This window comes from Scyliorhinus torazame, chromosome 2 (assembly GCF_047496885.1).
Source record: "Scyliorhinus torazame isolate Kashiwa2021f chromosome 2, sScyTor2.1, whole genome shotgun sequence".
Classification (NCBI taxonomy): Eukaryota; Metazoa; Chordata; class Chondrichthyes; order Carcharhiniformes; family Scyliorhinidae; genus Scyliorhinus; species Scyliorhinus torazame.
This window is the reverse complement of record NC_092708.1, coordinates 251,776,326-251,794,992: the sequence shown is the minus strand read 5'-3', so window position 1 is coordinate 251,794,992 and position 18,667 is coordinate 251,776,326. Positions and strand designations below refer to the sequence as shown.

Sequence of the window (18,667 nt, the reverse complement as noted above, 5' to 3'; positions counted from 1 at the left end):
GATTTTTATATTGAGGAACAAGGCTTGGTATAATTTTACCCAAAAGAGAACATCTCCAGTGCAGCACTCCCTCAGTTTTTACTGCAATCAAAACCTAGATTGTGTGTTCAAGTCTAAGAAGTGGGACTCGAACCCAAGCATCCGACTCGGAAAGAGGTGTGTTAGCAAACGAGCCACAATTAACGCTCAAGCATTGGATAGGGGCATGCATTGTCCACTTCTCCCCACCATATAAACTGGAAAAGTTCTACACCATATAAACTGGAAATGTACAAGTTTGTAAACAGGTTAATCTTGTCCATTCAATCTTGTAACCAGCAAATCTGCCCAAACGATGATCAAAAATAACGGTCTTGAGCCTGCATAGACATAGGATAGTTACCTCAGATGGTGCTGCAGTTTTTCAAGTGGTTCAGCCTGGAGCTGAATCCCTTCTTGCAAGACAGCTTCTGCCTTTCTATTACTCCCTAGGAGCTCATACCGTTCAGCCCAGGCAATGTAGAGAGCAGCATGCGTCACACCAATTCCCTTGCTCTTTAAGAAGTCAAAGATTTCAAGTGGGTCAGCACAGTAGTCAGCCTGTAAGGGATTAGTATTGTTTGTAAGTACCAGGGAAATTAGCAGTCTTGGAATAGAAGACCAACTCTCTTGCAGTGAATTAATAGCTGAACCAACTGTTTTGGCTAGGCAATGCAGTGCTTCTTGCAACAATCACCTGCATGGCAACAAATAAGTACTCCAACCAATTAAACCATTGTAAAGTGAGGTTATCAGGATTGCAAACAATTCTTTCGTTTTTGCAATATATTTATTAATTTTTTAACATTTTATACATCAATAAAACACACCCAAACAGAACTAAATTAGTAGAAAAGGAAACACCCACAACACCCCCTGTACCAAACGCCCCCCCCAAAACGGGTGCCATCTTTTAATGAACCCCTCAGTCGCCCCTCTCAAGGTGAACTCAACTTTATCAAGGTGTAGGAATTCCATTAAGGCAGAGAAGCTGACCTCCATCCCAACAGCACCCGCCTGCGTGCGACCAGTGAGGCGAAGGCGAAAACATCCATCCCTGGACTAGTCTGCAGCTCCGACACCCCAAATATGGCCCCTTGGGGACTGGGCTCTAAATCCGTTCACAAGATTGCCGACATGATGCTGAAGAACGAGCCCCAAAACCTCCCCAGCTCCGGGCAAGACCAGAACATGTGAGCATGATTGGCCGGGCCCGTTGCACACCGTTCACACTTGTCCTCCACTCCCTCAAACAACTGGCTCATCCTCAACTTCGTTAAATGTGCCCTATGCCTTTAATTTACTCAATCCTCATCTCTCAAGTCGTGCGCAACACTTCACACCACACCCCCACCCCCACCTCCAGTGCCATTCCCAACTCCTCCTCCCACATAGCCCTAACCATATCTTCCTCCAGAATGCTCCCGTAAATCCCTGAGGTAACCCGCTCCTCCACACCTGCTGGCAGCACTCTGTCTAACAGCGAAGAGGGCGGCATCACCGGGAACGCTTAAAGATCTTCCTTGCAAAATCCCACACCTGCATATACCGGAAGGTTTTGATCCGTGGGATCCCATATTTCTCTCATATACCGGAAAGTTTTGATCCGTGGGATCCCATACTTCTCAATTCCCTCCTCTAAACATCTGACTCACCTTTCCAGAAACAAATCCCTCATTTCTAATCCTACCATCCCCTGTCCTTCTAGCCCCGGAACCTAGCATCTAATCTAGCCAGTTCAAACAGGTGATTTGCACAGATCAGCACCATTTTTGACACCGTCCCTAACTTAAAATGCTGCCAAAATTGCCTCCAAATCTTCAGAGTCGTTACCACCACCAGATTGCCCAAGTATTTCCCTGGGGAGAATGGGAATGGAGCTGTCACCAGCATCTGCAACCCCAACGTCTTACATGAAGCAAACGATTCTTAGTTATGATCATTCGCTCCATTTCAACATTTTGTCCATGATATTTGACTATATGACCAGTCCTTTTTAAAAAAAATATTTTTTGGAGGATTTGATGTATTAAGGATATTGCACCAAGGGCATAATTAACTTTAGGAAAGATATCATAGTGGCGTAAGGCAAGATTCTACAATGGCTTGAGGAAGTAAATAAGTGCCAGGATTCGCATTCCTCAAATTGATGAGTAGTGAAATTCTGATTAATCTTCAAGGAAAAATAGCTGAAGGCTATTTATTATGTATGTTCATAAGTGAAGAAAGTAATTTAACAAACACTGGAAGATTGCTGGTATTCATTCATAATTCAGCACAAGTCACTGCCATCATGAGGTGAGGAAATGAGAGAAAATTAAAAGATTTATCGAAAAAGCAAACTCAAAGTCTAATTGAATCAATTAATTTGATTATTGGATTAAAATGGGCCAGAGATTCAAAAAGCACAGGACTGTAATGAGTATCTACCATTTATTGAACAAAGCACACTTACAAATTTTAACCAATGACCAAGGTACCGCAGGTCACTGTAATATCTCTCATCCTTTAGGAAAAGTTTCAAATCCCTCTCCAATAGAGCGGAGTGATTACTATCTGTTCCACCATGTGGAAACATCTGTTCTGTCCATTTGATGTATCTGTTCAAAACAAAAAAAAGCCAATAGTATTTTGTTAATGTAATAGACACATAGCTTTATGCTGTCAACACTCGAACAGCCAACTCAGCTAGTTGCAATAGGTTGTGGATCACAAATTTACACAATGCTATACAAAATGTCTTTGTACTATATAATAACGAATAACCGAATCATACATGGGCAAGGAAACTTCCTGCTAATTACCACGTTCCGGCCACTATCAGCTGATGAATCAGTACTCCATATTGAGGAGACACTAAGGGTGGCAAGGGTGCAGAATGCGCTCTGGGTGGGGGACTTCAATGTCCATCACCAAGAGTGGCTCGGTAGTACCACCACAGACCGAGCTGGCCGGGTCCTAAAGGACATAGCTGCTAGACTGGGACTGCAGCAGGTGGTGAGGGAATCTGCAAGAGGGAAAAACATACTTGACCTCATCCTCACCAATCTGCCTGCTGCAGATGCATCTGTCCACGACAGTATCGGTAGAAGTGACGATCGCATAGTCCCCGTGAAGACAAAGTCCCATCTTCACATTGAGGATGTCTTCCATCGTGTTGTGTGCACTACCACCGTGCTAAATGAATAGACTTCGAACAGATCTAGCAACAAGGCTGGGCATCCATTACACACTGGGCCATCAACAACAGAAGAATTGTGCACAACCACAATCTGCAACCTCATGCTCTGGCATATCCCCCACTATACCATTACCACCAAGCCAGGGGATCAATCCTGGTTCAATAAAGAGTGCAGGAGAACATGCCAGGAGCAACATCAGGCATACCGAAAAGTGAGGTGTCGACCTGGTGACACTATAACACGGGCTACCTGTGTGCCAAACAGCATAAGCAACAAGTAATGGACAGAGCAAAGCGATTCCACAACAAACGCATCAGGTCTAAACTCTGTCATCCTGCCACATCCAGCTGTGAATGGTGGACAATTAAACAATTCACTGGAGGAGGAGGCTCCACAAATATCCCCATCCACAATGGTGTGCATAAGACAAGGCTGAGGCATTCGCAACAATCTTCAGGCAGAAGTGTCGAGTGGATGATCCAACTTGGACACCGCCACAGGTCCCCAGCATCACAGATGTCAGTCTTGGCCAATACAATTTATTCCACGTGATATCAAGAAACGCTGAAGGCACTGGATACTGCAAAGGCCATGGGCCCTGACAATATCCCAGCAATAGCACTGAAGACTTGTGCTCCAGAACTTGCCGCACCCCTAGCCAAGCTGTTCCAGTACAGCTACACTCTGGCATCTACCCGGCAATGTGGAAAATTGCCTGGTTGTGTCCTGTACAAAAAACAGGACAAATCCAACCCAGCCAATTACCGCCCCATCAGTCTACTCTCCATCATAAGCAAAGTGATGGAAGGAGTCATCAACGGTTCTATCAAGCAATAACTCAGCAATAACCTGCTCCCGGATGCTCAGTTTGGGTTCCGTCAAGGTCACTCAGCATCTGACCTCATTACAGCCTTGGTTCAAGCATGGACAAAAGAGCTTAATGCCAGAACTGAGATGAGAGTGACTGCTCTTGACAAGGCTGTACTTGACCGAATATGGCATCAAAGAGTCCTAGCTAAATTGAAGAATCGGGGGAAAACTCTCCGCTGGTTGGTGTCATACCTGGCACAAAAGAAGATGGTTATGGTGGTTGGAGGTCAATTATCTTGACTCCAGAACATCACTGCAGGAGTTCCTCAGGGTAGTGTCCTAAGCCCAACCATCTTCAGCTGCTTCATCAATGGCCTCCCTTCCATCATATGGTCAGGAGAGGGGATGTTTGAGGTTGACTGCACAATGTATAGCACCAGATAATGAAGCAGTCCATGTCCAAATACAGCAAGACCTGGACAACATCCAGGCTTGGGCTGACAAGTGGCAAGTTACATTCGTGCCACACAAGTGCCAAGCAACGACCATCGCCTACAAAAGAGGATCTAACCACCGCCCCATGACATTCAATGGCATTACCATCACTGAATCACCCATCAATCAATATCCTGGGGGTTACTATTGACCAGAAACTTGAACTGGATTAGTCGCATTAATACTGTGACTACCAGGACAGATCAAAGGCTAGGAATCCTATGGTGAGTAACTGACCTCCTGACCCCCCCGAAGCCTGACCACCAACTAAATGTCGAGAGGGCTGGAATACAAGACCAGGGATGTACTTTTGAGGCTATACAAGGCTCTGACCAGACCCCATTTGGAGTATTGCGAGCAGTTTTGGGCCCCGTATCGAAGGAAGGAAGTGGTGGCCTTGGGAAGGGTCTAGAGGAGGTTCACAAGAATGATCCCTGGAACGAACAGCTTGTTGTATGAGGAACGATTGAGGACTCTGGGTCTGTACTCGTTGGAGTTTAGAAGGATGAGGAGGGATCTTATTAAAACTTGCAGGATGCTGTGAGGCCTGGATAAAGTGGACGCAGAGAGGATGTTTCCACTTGTCGGAAAAACTAGAAGCAGGGGACACCATCTCAGACTAAAGGGACGATCCTTTAAAACAGAGATGAAGAGGAATTTCTTCAGCCAGAGGGTGGTGAATCTGTGGATCTCTTTGCCACAGAAGGCTGTGGAGGCCAAATCACTAAGTGTCTTTAAGACAGAGACAGATGGGTTCTTGATTAATAAGGAGATCAGAGGTTATGGAGAGAAGGCAGGAGAATTGGGATGAGAAAAATATCAACCATGTTTGAATGGCGGAGCAGACCCGATGGCTGAGTGGGCTAATTCTGCTCCTACGTCTTATGGTCTTACAAGGCACAAGTCAGGAGTATAATGGAATACGCTCCTTTTGCCTGGATGGGTGCAGCTCCTACAATATTCCCACGAGGTTTGACACCATCCAGGACAAAGCAGCCCGCTTGATTGCTCCCCCTTCCACAAACATTCAAACCCTCCACTACCAACGAACAGTGGCAGCCATGTGTACCATCTACAAGATGCACTGCAGTAGCTCACAAGATTCCTTATCAACACCTTCCAACCCCATGGCCACTACCATCTAGAAGGACACGAGCAGCAGATACCTGGGAACCCCACCACCTGGACTTGTGTCACCTCTTATTATTTGATAATGACTTGATTACCGAGCCTTCTGCCACAGGAAACTATCAATGGTTATTTACTCTGTCTCAAAATTCTACACGACTTTGATAATCTCTTGTCCATAAAAGGAGGAACACCGATAGCCTCTCTAGTCTCTTTACATAACTGAAGTCTCTCATCCCTGGAACTGTTCCAGTGAGTATTTTCTGAGCCCTCTATAAAGTCTCGATGTCCTTCCTAAAGTATGATACCCAAAACTGAATATTCTAGATGAGACCTAGTTTTAAAAATAAACATTAACATAGCTTCCTTGCTTTTGTACTCCATGCCTCTATTAATAAAACCAAGGGATCCCGTATGCTTTTAAACAGCTTTCTCAACATGTCCTGCCACATGGAAAGATTTGTTTCCCTCCATGCCCAGGTCTCTTTGCTTTGACAAAGGGTAACCTGGACTCGAAATGTGAGCTCTTTTCTCTCCCTACAGATGCTGCCAGACCTGCTGAGATTTTCCAGCATTTTCTCTTTGCCCAGGTCTCTTCTCCACCCACTTTAAAATGTTACCATTTCAAACATATTACTTTTTCTTGTTCTTCCTTTCAAAATGTATCATTTCACAATTCTCTCCCTTAAATTTCATCTGCCATGTGGCTGCTCATTCCCCCAGTTTACGATTACTCTCTTCATTGCCAATAGCATTCCAAATCTAATATAACCAGTAAACTTTGAAATTATGCTCGGTCTACTCAAGTCCAGGTAATTAACATACATTGAAAAAAAGCAGCAGCTGTTGCAATATGAACCTTTTGGAACATCATTCTATATAACCCTACGTCTGGAAAAAAAACCTGCCCACCACTTCTGTGATTGCTGCTCCTTTACCAATTTTGCATCCACACTGCCACGATCCCTTGAATTCCATGGGGCTTGAATTGTGCCAACAACTATTATGTGGTACTTTGTCAAATGTTTTTTGAAAATCCACATACGCAACATTAACCCTATGCTATACTTCAAAAGAACTCAAATTAGCCACTTATCCTTCAACAAATCATGCTAATTTTAATTTTAGTTCTTACTATTCCAAGTGACAAATAATTTCAACCCGAATTAGTATCTAAAGATTTTCCCACACTCAATGTTAGTTTAATTAGCCTATGTTCACTGGGTTTATCCCTCACTTTTTGAACAAAGGTCTAAGGTGTGAAATCCCCATTTCAAAGGAGATGGGAAGATTCTGACCAAGTCTCCTCAACTTTGACCTGACATCCCACAATAATGTAAGATACATCACATCCGTGCTGCTTGACCGTTAGAGTATTTCCAATCTTTTAAATGCCTCCTCTTCATCAATTTTTTATCTCATCCAATATTGGTATAACTCCTTTACTGCCACTTGCTTTGATCTTCTGGAGAACAGGATACTGTCAAAGTATTTATTACTTGTAGATGCAGAACATATGGCTGAAGAAGTGTTCTTTTTGACCTTAATTAGCCCCACTCGTGAACAAATTTTTTTTTTTAACCATTCAAGACTTGTATTCACTTTAATCAGTCACTACCTGCCCAAAATCTGACCCTTGGTTTCCTTCTTTAGATTTCCTCTGCACTTTCTGCATTCAGCTTGGTACTTTACTGTATTATGAACCTTAGGATGGCATAAAGCTTTTTTGCTTCCTTTTGATTTCGACCTTCAGTCAACCAGAGATGCAACTGCAGATGTCCTTTCTTCTCCCCCCTCATGGAATTGTGTATATTTTGTACACATACCATCACCTCCTTGAAAGCCTCCCAATGGCCAGAATAATCTTAGGAACCAGCTTTGGAGGTTGGTTCGATTGGCTAACTGGCAACAGTGTTCTGCCGCCGCCTCCACCCCCACCCCCAAAGAGAGAACCTGCCAGAAGCCTCTAGATCCTCAAAGGACATTTTATCCCCAAATTAGTTTCCTACTCTGTTGCTGGTTGCCTGCTGTCTCTGAGTCTGAAGATCATTATAATATGAAGGAAAAGAAAGTACCAAACTAAAAGCCTAGCCTTAAGAAAATAACTGGAAGACATCCATCTGAATCAAAAATCCTGATCCTCTTTTAAAAATCATAATAGCTTTACCTCTCAAACATCCTTTTCCCCTCGGTGTTATTTGGCTATCTGTATAGAGAGTGGGGGGGGGAATAAAGAGTGAGCGTTGGGAGTTGGATAGTCGATAGCCAGGAGGTTTTTTGGCCTATTAGTTATACTTACTGTTAATAATAAAAGGTTACTTTAAATTTGACAAACCTGGTTAATTTAACTCCACCAAAGCCATGGGTATTAATGTAAAATCTAATTTCACCTGTGTTGCGACTCAGTCGCGTGGCATTGGTCGCACACTAGCCCAGGGTATCGTAACAAACCAAACAGGTTATTTTTGACTTCACAACTATCTCAAACTATAGTGCCAGAATAGTTTAATTTGCTACCAACACCTCCTTTCATTCTAATTATTTAAATTTAAAAAAAAAAAATTAAAGTACCCAGTTCTTTTTTTTTTTCCAATTAAGGGGCAATTTAGTATGGCCAATCCACCTACCCTGCACATCTTTGGGTTATGGGGGTGAGACCCACGCAGACACGGGGAGAATAGGCAAACTCCCCATGGACAGAGACCCAGGGCCAGGAACAAAACTGGGTCCTTGGCGCCATAAGGCAGCAGTGCTAACCATTGCACCACCGTGCCACCCGTTTCTTTTCAATTATGTTGTAGTTACCTATTCTTCCCTTCATTGAGCCTTATCTGTTACTGCCACTAAATCATAGTCCCATGTGGCAACTTGCGCTGCATCTCACCATCCCCATCTATTTACACTACAAGCATTTATTTAAATGCTCTCTAAATCCATCTTGAACTGCCTTGCATTTTCCCTATCTGATCCCTCTGAAGTGCTTTATTCTGCTATTTGTCTCTCCTAGTCCTCTGTGCTTCTCGATTTTTGCTGCTTTACACCGATGCTTCTCCCACCACCCAATGAGTTTAAGTCCTCCCCACATCACTTGTTAACTACCACTTCCTCAAAACACAATGGTCTCAGCCGTGTTAAGGTGCACCTATCCATGTTAAACAGGTTTGTTATGTCTCAGAACTGATCCTATTGACCCAGAAAACTGAAGCCCTCCCTCCTGCACCATTTTTCCAGTTACATATACAGCATCAACTTATCCATTGGATTTTGGCACAACTTTTATTTATTTATTTCTTAAATGTCCTTCGGAGAATGCAAGGCAGAAGATTAAAAATGCAACCGCTTACCTGTCCCACACATCCAGAGGATCATTACCAGAATAAAATCGGATTTCTGCCTCAAAAGCCCTGAAATTAAAATTAACGGACATTAACTATAGTGAACAATGACAGACATCTACAAGTGATGACATTATTCATTTAAATGCTCCTACAAATCAGATAATCCACGTGAAAAATTGTACACTACTAAAAATGTGTATAGTGAGCCAGGAAAAATCATTGCCTGCCTGCTCTCTCTCTCTCCAAGGTGAGCTGCAGAGCAATCCAGTGCCATTTTAATATAGCCTATGAGTCATCATTCCCAAAAAAGTCAACCTGCACCCATCATTTAGGACAAAGGTAGCTGCAATATAGAAACACACAAGGCCATAAGACATAGGAACAGAAGTAGGCCATTCAGCCCATTGGGTGTGCTCCACCATTCAATGAGATCATGACTGATTTGATATACGAATCTTCAATTCCACTTTCCTACCTTATCCCTATAAGAAATTCCTCCTCATCGCTGACTTAAATGGGGAGCTTCTTACTTTGAAACTATGCTCTCTGGACCTAGACTCTCCTACAAGGGGCAACATCCTTTCAACTTCTCCCCTGTAAATCCTAGATGGCTCAATAAAATCACATCACATTCTTCTAAACTCCAACTTCTCACGAAAATCCCTCCATACCTGGGATCAACCAAGTGAACTTTCTCTGGATTGCCTCCAATGCCAGTATATCTTTTCTTAGATAAGGGGACCAAAACGATTCAGTGTTCTAAGTGTGGTCTAATGAGTGCATTGTATAGTTTTAGCAAGACTTGAGAAATTATACTCAATTGCCTGTTATTTAGCTCCTTTATTCTTCCTACCAAAGTGCATAACTTCACATTTTCTTATATTATATATCATCTGCTAAGTTTTTTGCCCACTGAAATAATCCACCTATATCCCTCTGTGGGCTATGTCACCCTCACTACTTACCTTCCCATCTATTTTTGTGTCATCTGCAAACTTGGCAACAATACATTAACTTCCCTCGTCCAAGTCATTAACATATATTGTAAATAATTGTGGCCCCATCTGATCCCTGTGGCACTGGACTAGTTACAGATTGCCATCCTGAAAATGCTCCTCTTATCCCAAATTTGTCTTCTATCAGTTAGCCAAACATTTATTCTAATATACTACCCCAATACCCTGGGCTCTCATCTTATTAAGTAGCCTTGTGTGCAGTACTTAATTTAACACTTTTTGGAAATCCAAATATATTACATGTTTCCCTTTATCTATCTTGCTGGTCATCACCTTTTTCTCTAGAGATACTGTATTTATTTCATTCCCCCTTTGCCGCTTGTTTAATTAATTTTGGAATGGTATTAGTGTCTCCTACAGTGAAGACTGATGTAAAGTATTTATTTAATTCCTCTGCCATTTCCTGGTTCCCTGTTATTATTTTCCTAGTCTCAATCTCTCAGGAACCTCTTATTCACTTTGGCCTCTTCATTATGGTCAGCTTTTGTTGTTTTTAAAAAAAAATTCCCAATCCTCTGGTTTGGCAGTCGTTGCCACATTATATGTACTTTATTTCACTTTAATTCTATCCTTAACTTCCCTGGTTAACTTTGCTTCCTAGAATCCTCCTTCCTCACTGGGATACACCTTTGTTGTGAGTGAGTGAGGAATTATTTTGATAAAAGTCTGCCATCGCTGATCAACTAACTGCCTTTTCTGCTAAACTCCTTTCCCAGTCCACTCCAGCCAACTCTGCGCACATTATTACATTATTATCCTTATTCATAATGTAATTATCCTTATTCAAGTTTAGCACAGGTGCTTCTGATGCAACTTTCTCACTCTCAAACTGAACACTAAATTCTACCACGTTATGATCACTGCTTCTTGATGGATTTAATCATATAATCCCGACAGTGCAGAAGGAGATCATTCGGTCCATCCATCAAGTCTGCCCACCGACTCGCTAAAAGAGCACCCTCTACCTACGCCCACTCCTCCATCCTATCTCTGTAACCCCACCTAACCTTTTGACTCCAAGGGACAATTTAGAATGACCAATCTGTCTAATCTGCACATTTTTGGACCGTGGGAGGAAACCAGAACACCCGGAGGAAATCCATGCAGACATGGGGAGGACGTACAAACTCCACACAGATAGTGACCCAAGCCGAAATTGAACCGGGTTCCTGGCATTGAGGCAGCAGTGCTAACCACTGTGCCGCCCGGTCCTTTCATTTAGAATTTTGTGGATTGTCTCAGCAGCTGTGGTAGAATTTTGTCACAGCTGTCAAAATCTGATCAGAGTTTTCAGAGCAGTGAGATTAAAGGTCTGGTAACATAAGATTTAAAGAGACAGAACCACAAATGTTCCAGTACAGTGATTTTTTATTCGAATGCCATCAAAATTAAATACATTTCAGGAAGGAATAAAAACGTTACTTTAAATTTACATTACCCAAGCCTTCTTTTTTTTCCAATTAAGGGGCAATTTAGTGTGGCCAATCCACTTACCCTGCACATCTTTGGGTTGTGGGGGTGAGACCCACACAGACACTGGAAGAATGTGCAAACTCCACATGGACAGTGACCCGGGGCCGGAATTCGAACCCTGGTCCCGGCTCCGTGAGGAAGCAGTGCTAACCACTGTGCCACCGTGCCGCCCCAGGAATAAAATTTTTAATGGATGACCAATGCTCGACACTCCAAAACTCAAATAAACTGTCAAGTGGTCACACCTGCTCCTTGGGGCCCATCTGCAGTCCACTCCTTGTGGCCCAGCCGCTTGTCGACTCACTGCAGCTTACCTCTCGTGACGCTGTCACTTCTGGAATCGGGACACCCTCGACTCACTGCAGGCTGCTGCTCCTCGACTCGTTGCAACCTGTCGCTCCACTTTCACCTGTGCACAAGACTTCTGACTCCATCCCCAGAAGATGCTGCTCTCTCCCCTAAAGGGGCCTACAGGGGCTGAACAACTTCTCTCCCCGGTGCTCTCCCATGCCATCATCACTCAATCCAGTTGGGAGACAGAGTGACTTCCTTTGCAACACATTTAATTTAAAAAAAATTTTTTTTTTTTTTGTGTGTGTTCTTTTTTCAGCATTCTAGTTACAGAGCATCACCAGGCAGGGAAAAACTCAAGGAAGAGTTCTGTAATTATAATAACTTTGAGTTACCATAACATGGCCAGCGTAAGCACACTACTGAGTGCTCTTTACTTGTTAAGGCCTTGTGCAACAAATATTCAAGTATAGCTTACACCCCGCTATCACAATTATACTGAAAACCAAACAACGCAGTGGTTTCCCCCTCTCACGTGGCTGCCAATTCACCCACAAAAATAAGTCAAACATCATTACTTACAGTTTCTGCTCTTGAATACTGATCTGACTTGGGCTTTCATGCTGTGCAAGTACATTCTGAAGTGTACTCACGTCCCGGCCTTGTTTCAAAGGTTGCACATTCTCTTTACTCAGCTCCCAATCTGCCTCTGCCATTTTACCAGGTTAGGCAGCCTTCACAAGCAGATCCCTGCAACTGAAGAAATGCAGTTTATTCAATAATAATAATCTTTATTAGTGTCACAAGTAAGCCTACATTAACACTGCAATGAAGTTACTGTGAAAAGCTCCTAGTTGCCACACTACGGCACCCGTAAAGGTACACTGAGGGAGAATTCAGAATGTTCAATTCACCTAACAAGCACGTCTTTCAGGTCTTGTGGGAGGAAACTGGAGCACTCTGAGGAAACCTGCGCAGACACGGGGAGAATGTGCAGACTCCACACAGATAGTGACCCAAGCCGGGAGCCGAACCTGGGACCCTGGCGCTGTGAAGCAACAGTGCTAACCACTGTGCTACCGAGCTGCCCATCATAACAATTGCCATAGTCCTGGGCAACCGTAGGCTGCTCCCCCCTTTAGGGGGAGAGCTGACTGGTGGAATCTTGAGGCGTTGGAATCCGAATCCTGCCCAATGGCAAATTTACATATTAAAGTGAGCAGCTAGTCTCATTATTTTAATATGCACTCGCCGGATCTGCCCAAGGCATTGGGATAGCATCCCTTCACCTCAGAGGTCTCAGGCGGGTGCTGTTTAGCACTAGTCTTCACAAAAGGGAGGTGGGGTGCGGGGCTAGAGGACCCCCTAACAGGTGAGACTGGGGGCAGGGGGAGTTCACGTTGGGGGCTGGAGTGATCGGCCTCGCCCCCCCCCTAAAAAGTGTGCAGTTAGATTGCAGGCGGGAACAACCGCTCTAATTCCGTCCAGAACAGACACTTTTTTCTGCTATATCATAAGAACATAAACATAAAAACGAGGAGCAGGAGTAGCATCTGGCCCCACGAGCCATTCAATAAGATCATGGCTGATCTTTGTGGACTCAGCTCCACTTACCCGCCCACTCACCGTAACCCTGAATTCCTTTACGGTACAAAAATGTATCCATCTTTGCCTTAAAAACATTCAATGAGGTAGCCTCAACTGCTTCACTGGGCAGGTGTAGCCACTTAAAATGGCCAATTCCCGATTCAAAATGGTGAATGGCAAAGGCTGATGGGAAAGTCAGCCAACAAGACAAAAACCAGCAGCTGCAGGTTGGCTGTGTATTTACCTCTGGAAAGGCCAGACAATGTCGATACCAGCAACCATCAGCATAACAAAACAACAGCCACCTGCATACTAATGAGCAATCCCCGGGAACAATAAGCAACATTTAGACACACAAAGCAAAACCAGACTCTTCGGCGCCAGCAGGAGCCTACACAAAAGGAGGTGAACGAGTACCTCAAGACCGCCCATCGATCAGGGAACCGCTCCAGTATTGGAGAAAATCGAACCAAGCAATTGGGACAAAGTCCAATCACTCGGGACCCGGTACAGGGTCCACCCCGAAAGGCGGGAAGCCCCTGGGGACTATAAGAATTGAGCCCCAAGTTCAAATCGCTCCCTTCTTCTCCACCTCTTCGCTCTCTTCACGCTCTTCTTCCTGCCCAGGTCACCCAGCAACAACAAACCAACATTGACCGTGACCGGAGCAGTGAAGATCGAAATCTTAAGTCTTAATTCAATGCTCGCTACGAGATAGGCGCTCCTAGCTACCAAACCGTACCAACTTCAAATCCCGCAGGCTCAGAACCCGAACGAAAGGCCATTTGTTTCCCTGACCTGGTGGGCCAGTTCAAAGTTAAGTATCGGCCTGTTAATTGTAGAAGTAGCTTAGATGTAGAATTTCTGCATGAGTAGCGATTACTGTGTATAATAAATGTGCTTTGATTTAAATCTTACTAATCGGTGTATTGGATTATTGATCATTACTCGGACTTGAACCCCATGGCGGTATCATAAAGATACCTGGCAACTCGAGAGCAAAGGTAATAAAACAGAGCAATTGAACAACACAGGGAATTCCAGAGATTTACAACCCTTTGGGTGAAAAAGTTCCTCCTCAACTCAGTCCTAAATCTGCTCCCCCTTATTTTGAGGATATGCCCCCTAGTTCCAGTTTCACCCGCCAGTGGAAACAACCTCTCTGCTTCTATCTTAACTATTCCCTTCATAAATTTTTTTTTGTTAATTAATTTAGAGTACCCAATTCATTTTTGCCAATTAAGAGGCAATTAAGCGTGGCTAATCCACCTACCCTACCCATCTTTGGGTTGTGGGGGGCGAAACCCACACAAACAAGGGGAGAATATGCAAACTCCACACGGACAGTGAGCCAGAGCCAGGATCGAACCTGGGACCTTGGCACCGTGAGACAGCAATGCTAATCACTGCGCCACAGTGCTACCCCCCTCCTCATAATTTTATATGTTTCTATACGATTTCTCCATCATTCTTCTAAATTCCAACAAATATGACTATAAGTCTCTCCTCATTAAGCCAATCCCCTCAACTCCGGAATCAACCTAGTGAATCGCCTCTGCACCCCCTTCAATGCCATACATTCTTTCTCAAATAAGGAGACCAAAATTAGTACTCCAGGGGTGGCCTCACCAGCACTATACAGCTGCAACATAACCTCCCTGTTTTTAAACTCCATCCCTCTGGTAACGAAGGACAACATTTGCCTTCTTAATTACCTGCTGCACCTGGAAACCAATTTTTTGCGATTCATGCACAAGGACACCCAGGTCCCTCAGCACAGCAGCATGCTGCAATTTTAACCATTTAAATAACAGTCCATTTTGCTGCTATTCCTACCAAAATGTATGACCTCACATTTACCAACATTGTATTCCATCTGCCAGACCATTGCCCACTCACTTAAACTATCTATATCCCACTGCAGACTATATGTCTTCTGCACACTTTACTCAACCTTTCATCTTTGTCATCTGTGAACTTTGACACATTATCTTGGTCCCCAACTCCAAATCATGTGTAAATTGTAAACAACGGATCCCCGAGGCACACCACTAATCGCCATACAACATCCCATTTATCTCCACTCTTTGCTTTCTGTTAGTTAAGCAATTCTCTATCATTGCTGATACATTACCCATAATGCCATGCACCCTCACCTTACACAACAGCCTTTTGTGCGGCACCTTGTCGAATGCCTTCTGGAAATCCAGATACACCACATCCACCGTCCCCTTTGCACACCGTGCTTGTAATGTCCTCAAAAGAATTTCAATACATTTTTAAAAAATATATATTTTATTCAGCCATTTGCATAAAACAAACAAACAGAACAAATGAAAGCAGAAATTAAATTACACAACATAATCAATAACCAACACCCACTTGTCATGATATCCATATTAACATATCACGGTGCAATCTCACACACACACTGATGGACAGGTCGACGGACCAATCAACACACACGCAACATCACAGCATATCATCAGTGAGAGCACACGCACTATAAAACAGGGAACACCACAGTTCCCGCTCATTCCACCAGGAGATAGCTCAGAGCACAGAGCTCACAGCGCGCCACTCAGACATACACCATGTGCTGAGTGCCTCTCTAAGATAGTGCTAGGGCTGGGTCCACAGGCTAACTGGTGAAGTACGAACCACAGCCAGAAGTTAACAGTTGTTATTATACAGAATAATAAAACAGAGTTGTACCACCTACAACCGTGTTGGTTTGTTTGTATATCGGAACACCCAACACAACATCACTCTTCCCCCCCCCCCTTAGCCCCCTCCTCTTGTCCTGCCTTCTATTTTAACCCCTTTAACCACCCCCCTCCCCTTCTGCTGACACCTCAATCCTCCTTAAAGAAGCCAATGAACTGCTTCCACCTCCAGAAGTCCATTGTCTGCAGGGGGTGAAAGGCAGACGTTAGCATGGTGCATAGCCCCGTGCCCTGCCAGGTCCACCAGGCTGCATGTTCCCACTCCACCCCTTCCCTGTCCCCACACCCAGCTGTTCCCCCTGGCACTCTGCCCTCCATCGTTGCCCAGCACCATGGGGGCCTCTGGCCTTGGCACCCAATCTTGCTGCCAGGGGCACTGCTGGCTGGCACTAACCATACCAGCAGTATGCTCCACATCCCCCATCAAGTGATGTTGTGCTCGATGTCAAGCAAGGAATCTACCAAACGACTTGACTTGTCCAAACCAGGATCTTTATTAAATCACATGTGCTAAGATAGCAATCTGTTACAGAGCAAGCTATCATGGAGTTTCTTTTTACTCCTTGGAACTACCCAAAGGCACGGCTGTCCTCTTGCATGACTTCTAACCATCTGCTGATCACCGGATGTGCCCACACTTATATGAGAGTGCCTTGTCACATGGCATGGTGGGTCTGCACCACCATCTGCTGATTGGAGGTCGCACCACAAGTCACCTACAATATTGCTAAGAGGCATATCACCACATCCCCTCCCCTTTCTCAGAAAACATCAATGTTTGTTTACAATCATTATTACTTTTTAAATTTTATACATTTGTGATATGTTTAAACAATGTGAATGAGTTTAACTAGGGTATCCATAAACATGATATGCCTGGTCAGCGTTGGCATCTTTCGCCCAGATCATTGTGCTTCCTTTACAGGACCACCCTCGATCATTTGGGCTATTGCCAGCCTTTTCGAAGACTGGTTTACGTGCCGGCTTTTTGCTTCTTCTCCTCTTTACTCTGTGCCTTTGGATGGCCTGCATCCGTGATTGCCATACATGCATCACCAGCCTCTTTACTTTTGCGCTTCTTGCCACAACTCAGTTTGCTGCTTCTCCGTCGGTTTGCTGCTTCTCCGTGTGTTTGCTGTTTCTTTTGCCTCTGGTTTATCAGTCATGACCTCACCTTTTTTTCTTTTGTCAGTGGGATGAGCTGGCTCTCACTTGTTTTGACAATTGGTTTGCTAATTCTTTTATGTTGAGGCTAGGCAGCCTCTGGTTCAGTGCCGGTCTGCACCCTGTGCTCGGAGGTCTGAAAAGTCTCAAGTGGATCCAGAGGCACTGGCGCACTATCACTGCGTTGCGACCATGCCCACTTCTGCAGCCTCAACAAGATGTTGGAGCGTCTCAGTTTCTGTTGTCTGGGTGGGTAGAGGTTAAATTCTGGCACAGGTGCCGCACCTTCTTGACTCGCTGGAGCATCACTCAATGGCTCTTCACTCGAAATAACTATGCTGACACACTCTGGTCATGATGTTCCAGATGTTGGGTCATCATGGTCTTGTTCGATAATATGCGATTGATCTGGTGAGCCGCCTAGCGAGATAGTCATCAGGTCCTCTGTTGTTTCACTCTCGGAGCTGTCAATCTCTTCAACATCAGTGTTGCCATCATTGTATTCATGTCTTCCCATTCATCCTCAGTATCCGCGATGATCAGGGAGTCGAGTACCGGAATAATTTATCGATTCACCAAGTATGTCGGGAGCAAGCTTCTCTAAGATTGGGACGATGTTGTCTGTTTCTAGCATGTTCAGTGGCTGGTCCTCAGAGGCATCAGCCACTGCAATCTCAGCTTCTATTTTGGAGTGCGCCATCTCAGAGCTTCTGTTCTCAGTGTCCAGCGCAGTCTGGGAGTCCCCCATGACCACCTCGTCAATCCTTCCAAACCACCGGAGTAGCGCTTCTTGGGTCTTTTCATTAAGCCCGTCCTTGCTCCTGCGAAAAAGATCTACAAGCAGTTCATACTGGTCTTCATCTATCTCACCTTCCATGCCATGTCTTCAAACTAGTACTCATCATCAGATTCAGCATCTTCTGCAACGATCTCATCGGTAAAATATAACATTGCACACAGGAGAACTGAAGAAATTAAAGATCGATTAATTTGGTACAGTTTTCGTAACTGTTCTGCGAGTGTTTCGGTTTCGTTTGAATTGTTTTCAACATTACATTTTTGCCCTCCCTCCAGCCAATCTTACAGCCTGTACACCCCATGATTTCTGGCTCATCAAAGAATGATTCAAGCTGCCATGAACCCAACCGATATACTTGTGATCAACTCGTTTGTGAAATACTCATTGGGCTCGAGAGTGAAGCTCGGCTTCTCATGCTCCTGTATCATGCCACTGAGCACGTGCATGCTCTTGAAGACTGTTAACCAGAATTGCGGAATGCTCGCTGGCTCTTCAGTCTTTGTCTGATTTGCCGTCCTCCACCTGTCGTCTTCTCAATCCTCATCAAATGTCTGCACTATTGATATCTTGCAGGGATCTGTAGTATTCAGCTGGCCAGACGTCTTCCGGTACATACAGTTGCTCAACTGAAGTTCAGGGA

The 18,667-nt window shown here is 44.4% G+C and overlaps 1 protein-coding gene across 3 annotated transcripts in view; it reads right to left on the bottom strand.

The window, feature by feature from the left end:
- Positions 1 to 18,667, bottom strand: part of bub1bb (BUB1 mitotic checkpoint serine/threonine kinase Bb) — a 154,773-nt gene that overhangs the window by 120,137 nt on the left and 15,969 nt on the right. Inside the window, exons 2-6 of one of the 3 annotated variants that reach the window (XM_072486145.1) lie at positions 15,495 to 15,594; positions 12,334 to 12,507; positions 8,978 to 9,037; positions 2,474 to 2,618; positions 383 to 579 (exon numbers count right to left, since the gene is read on the bottom strand). In XM_072486145.1, the coding sequence (XP_072342246.1) occupies positions 383 to 579; positions 2,474 to 2,618; positions 8,978 to 9,037; positions 12,334 to 12,467 (536 nt within the window). In that variant the 5' untranslated portion in view covers positions 12,468 to 12,507; positions 15,495 to 15,594. The remainder of the gene's footprint in view (positions 1 to 382; positions 580 to 2,473; positions 2,619 to 8,977; positions 9,038 to 12,333; positions 12,508 to 15,494; positions 15,595 to 18,667) is intronic. The other 2 variants (XM_072486144.1, XM_072486146.1) reach the window with 2 other exon arrangements.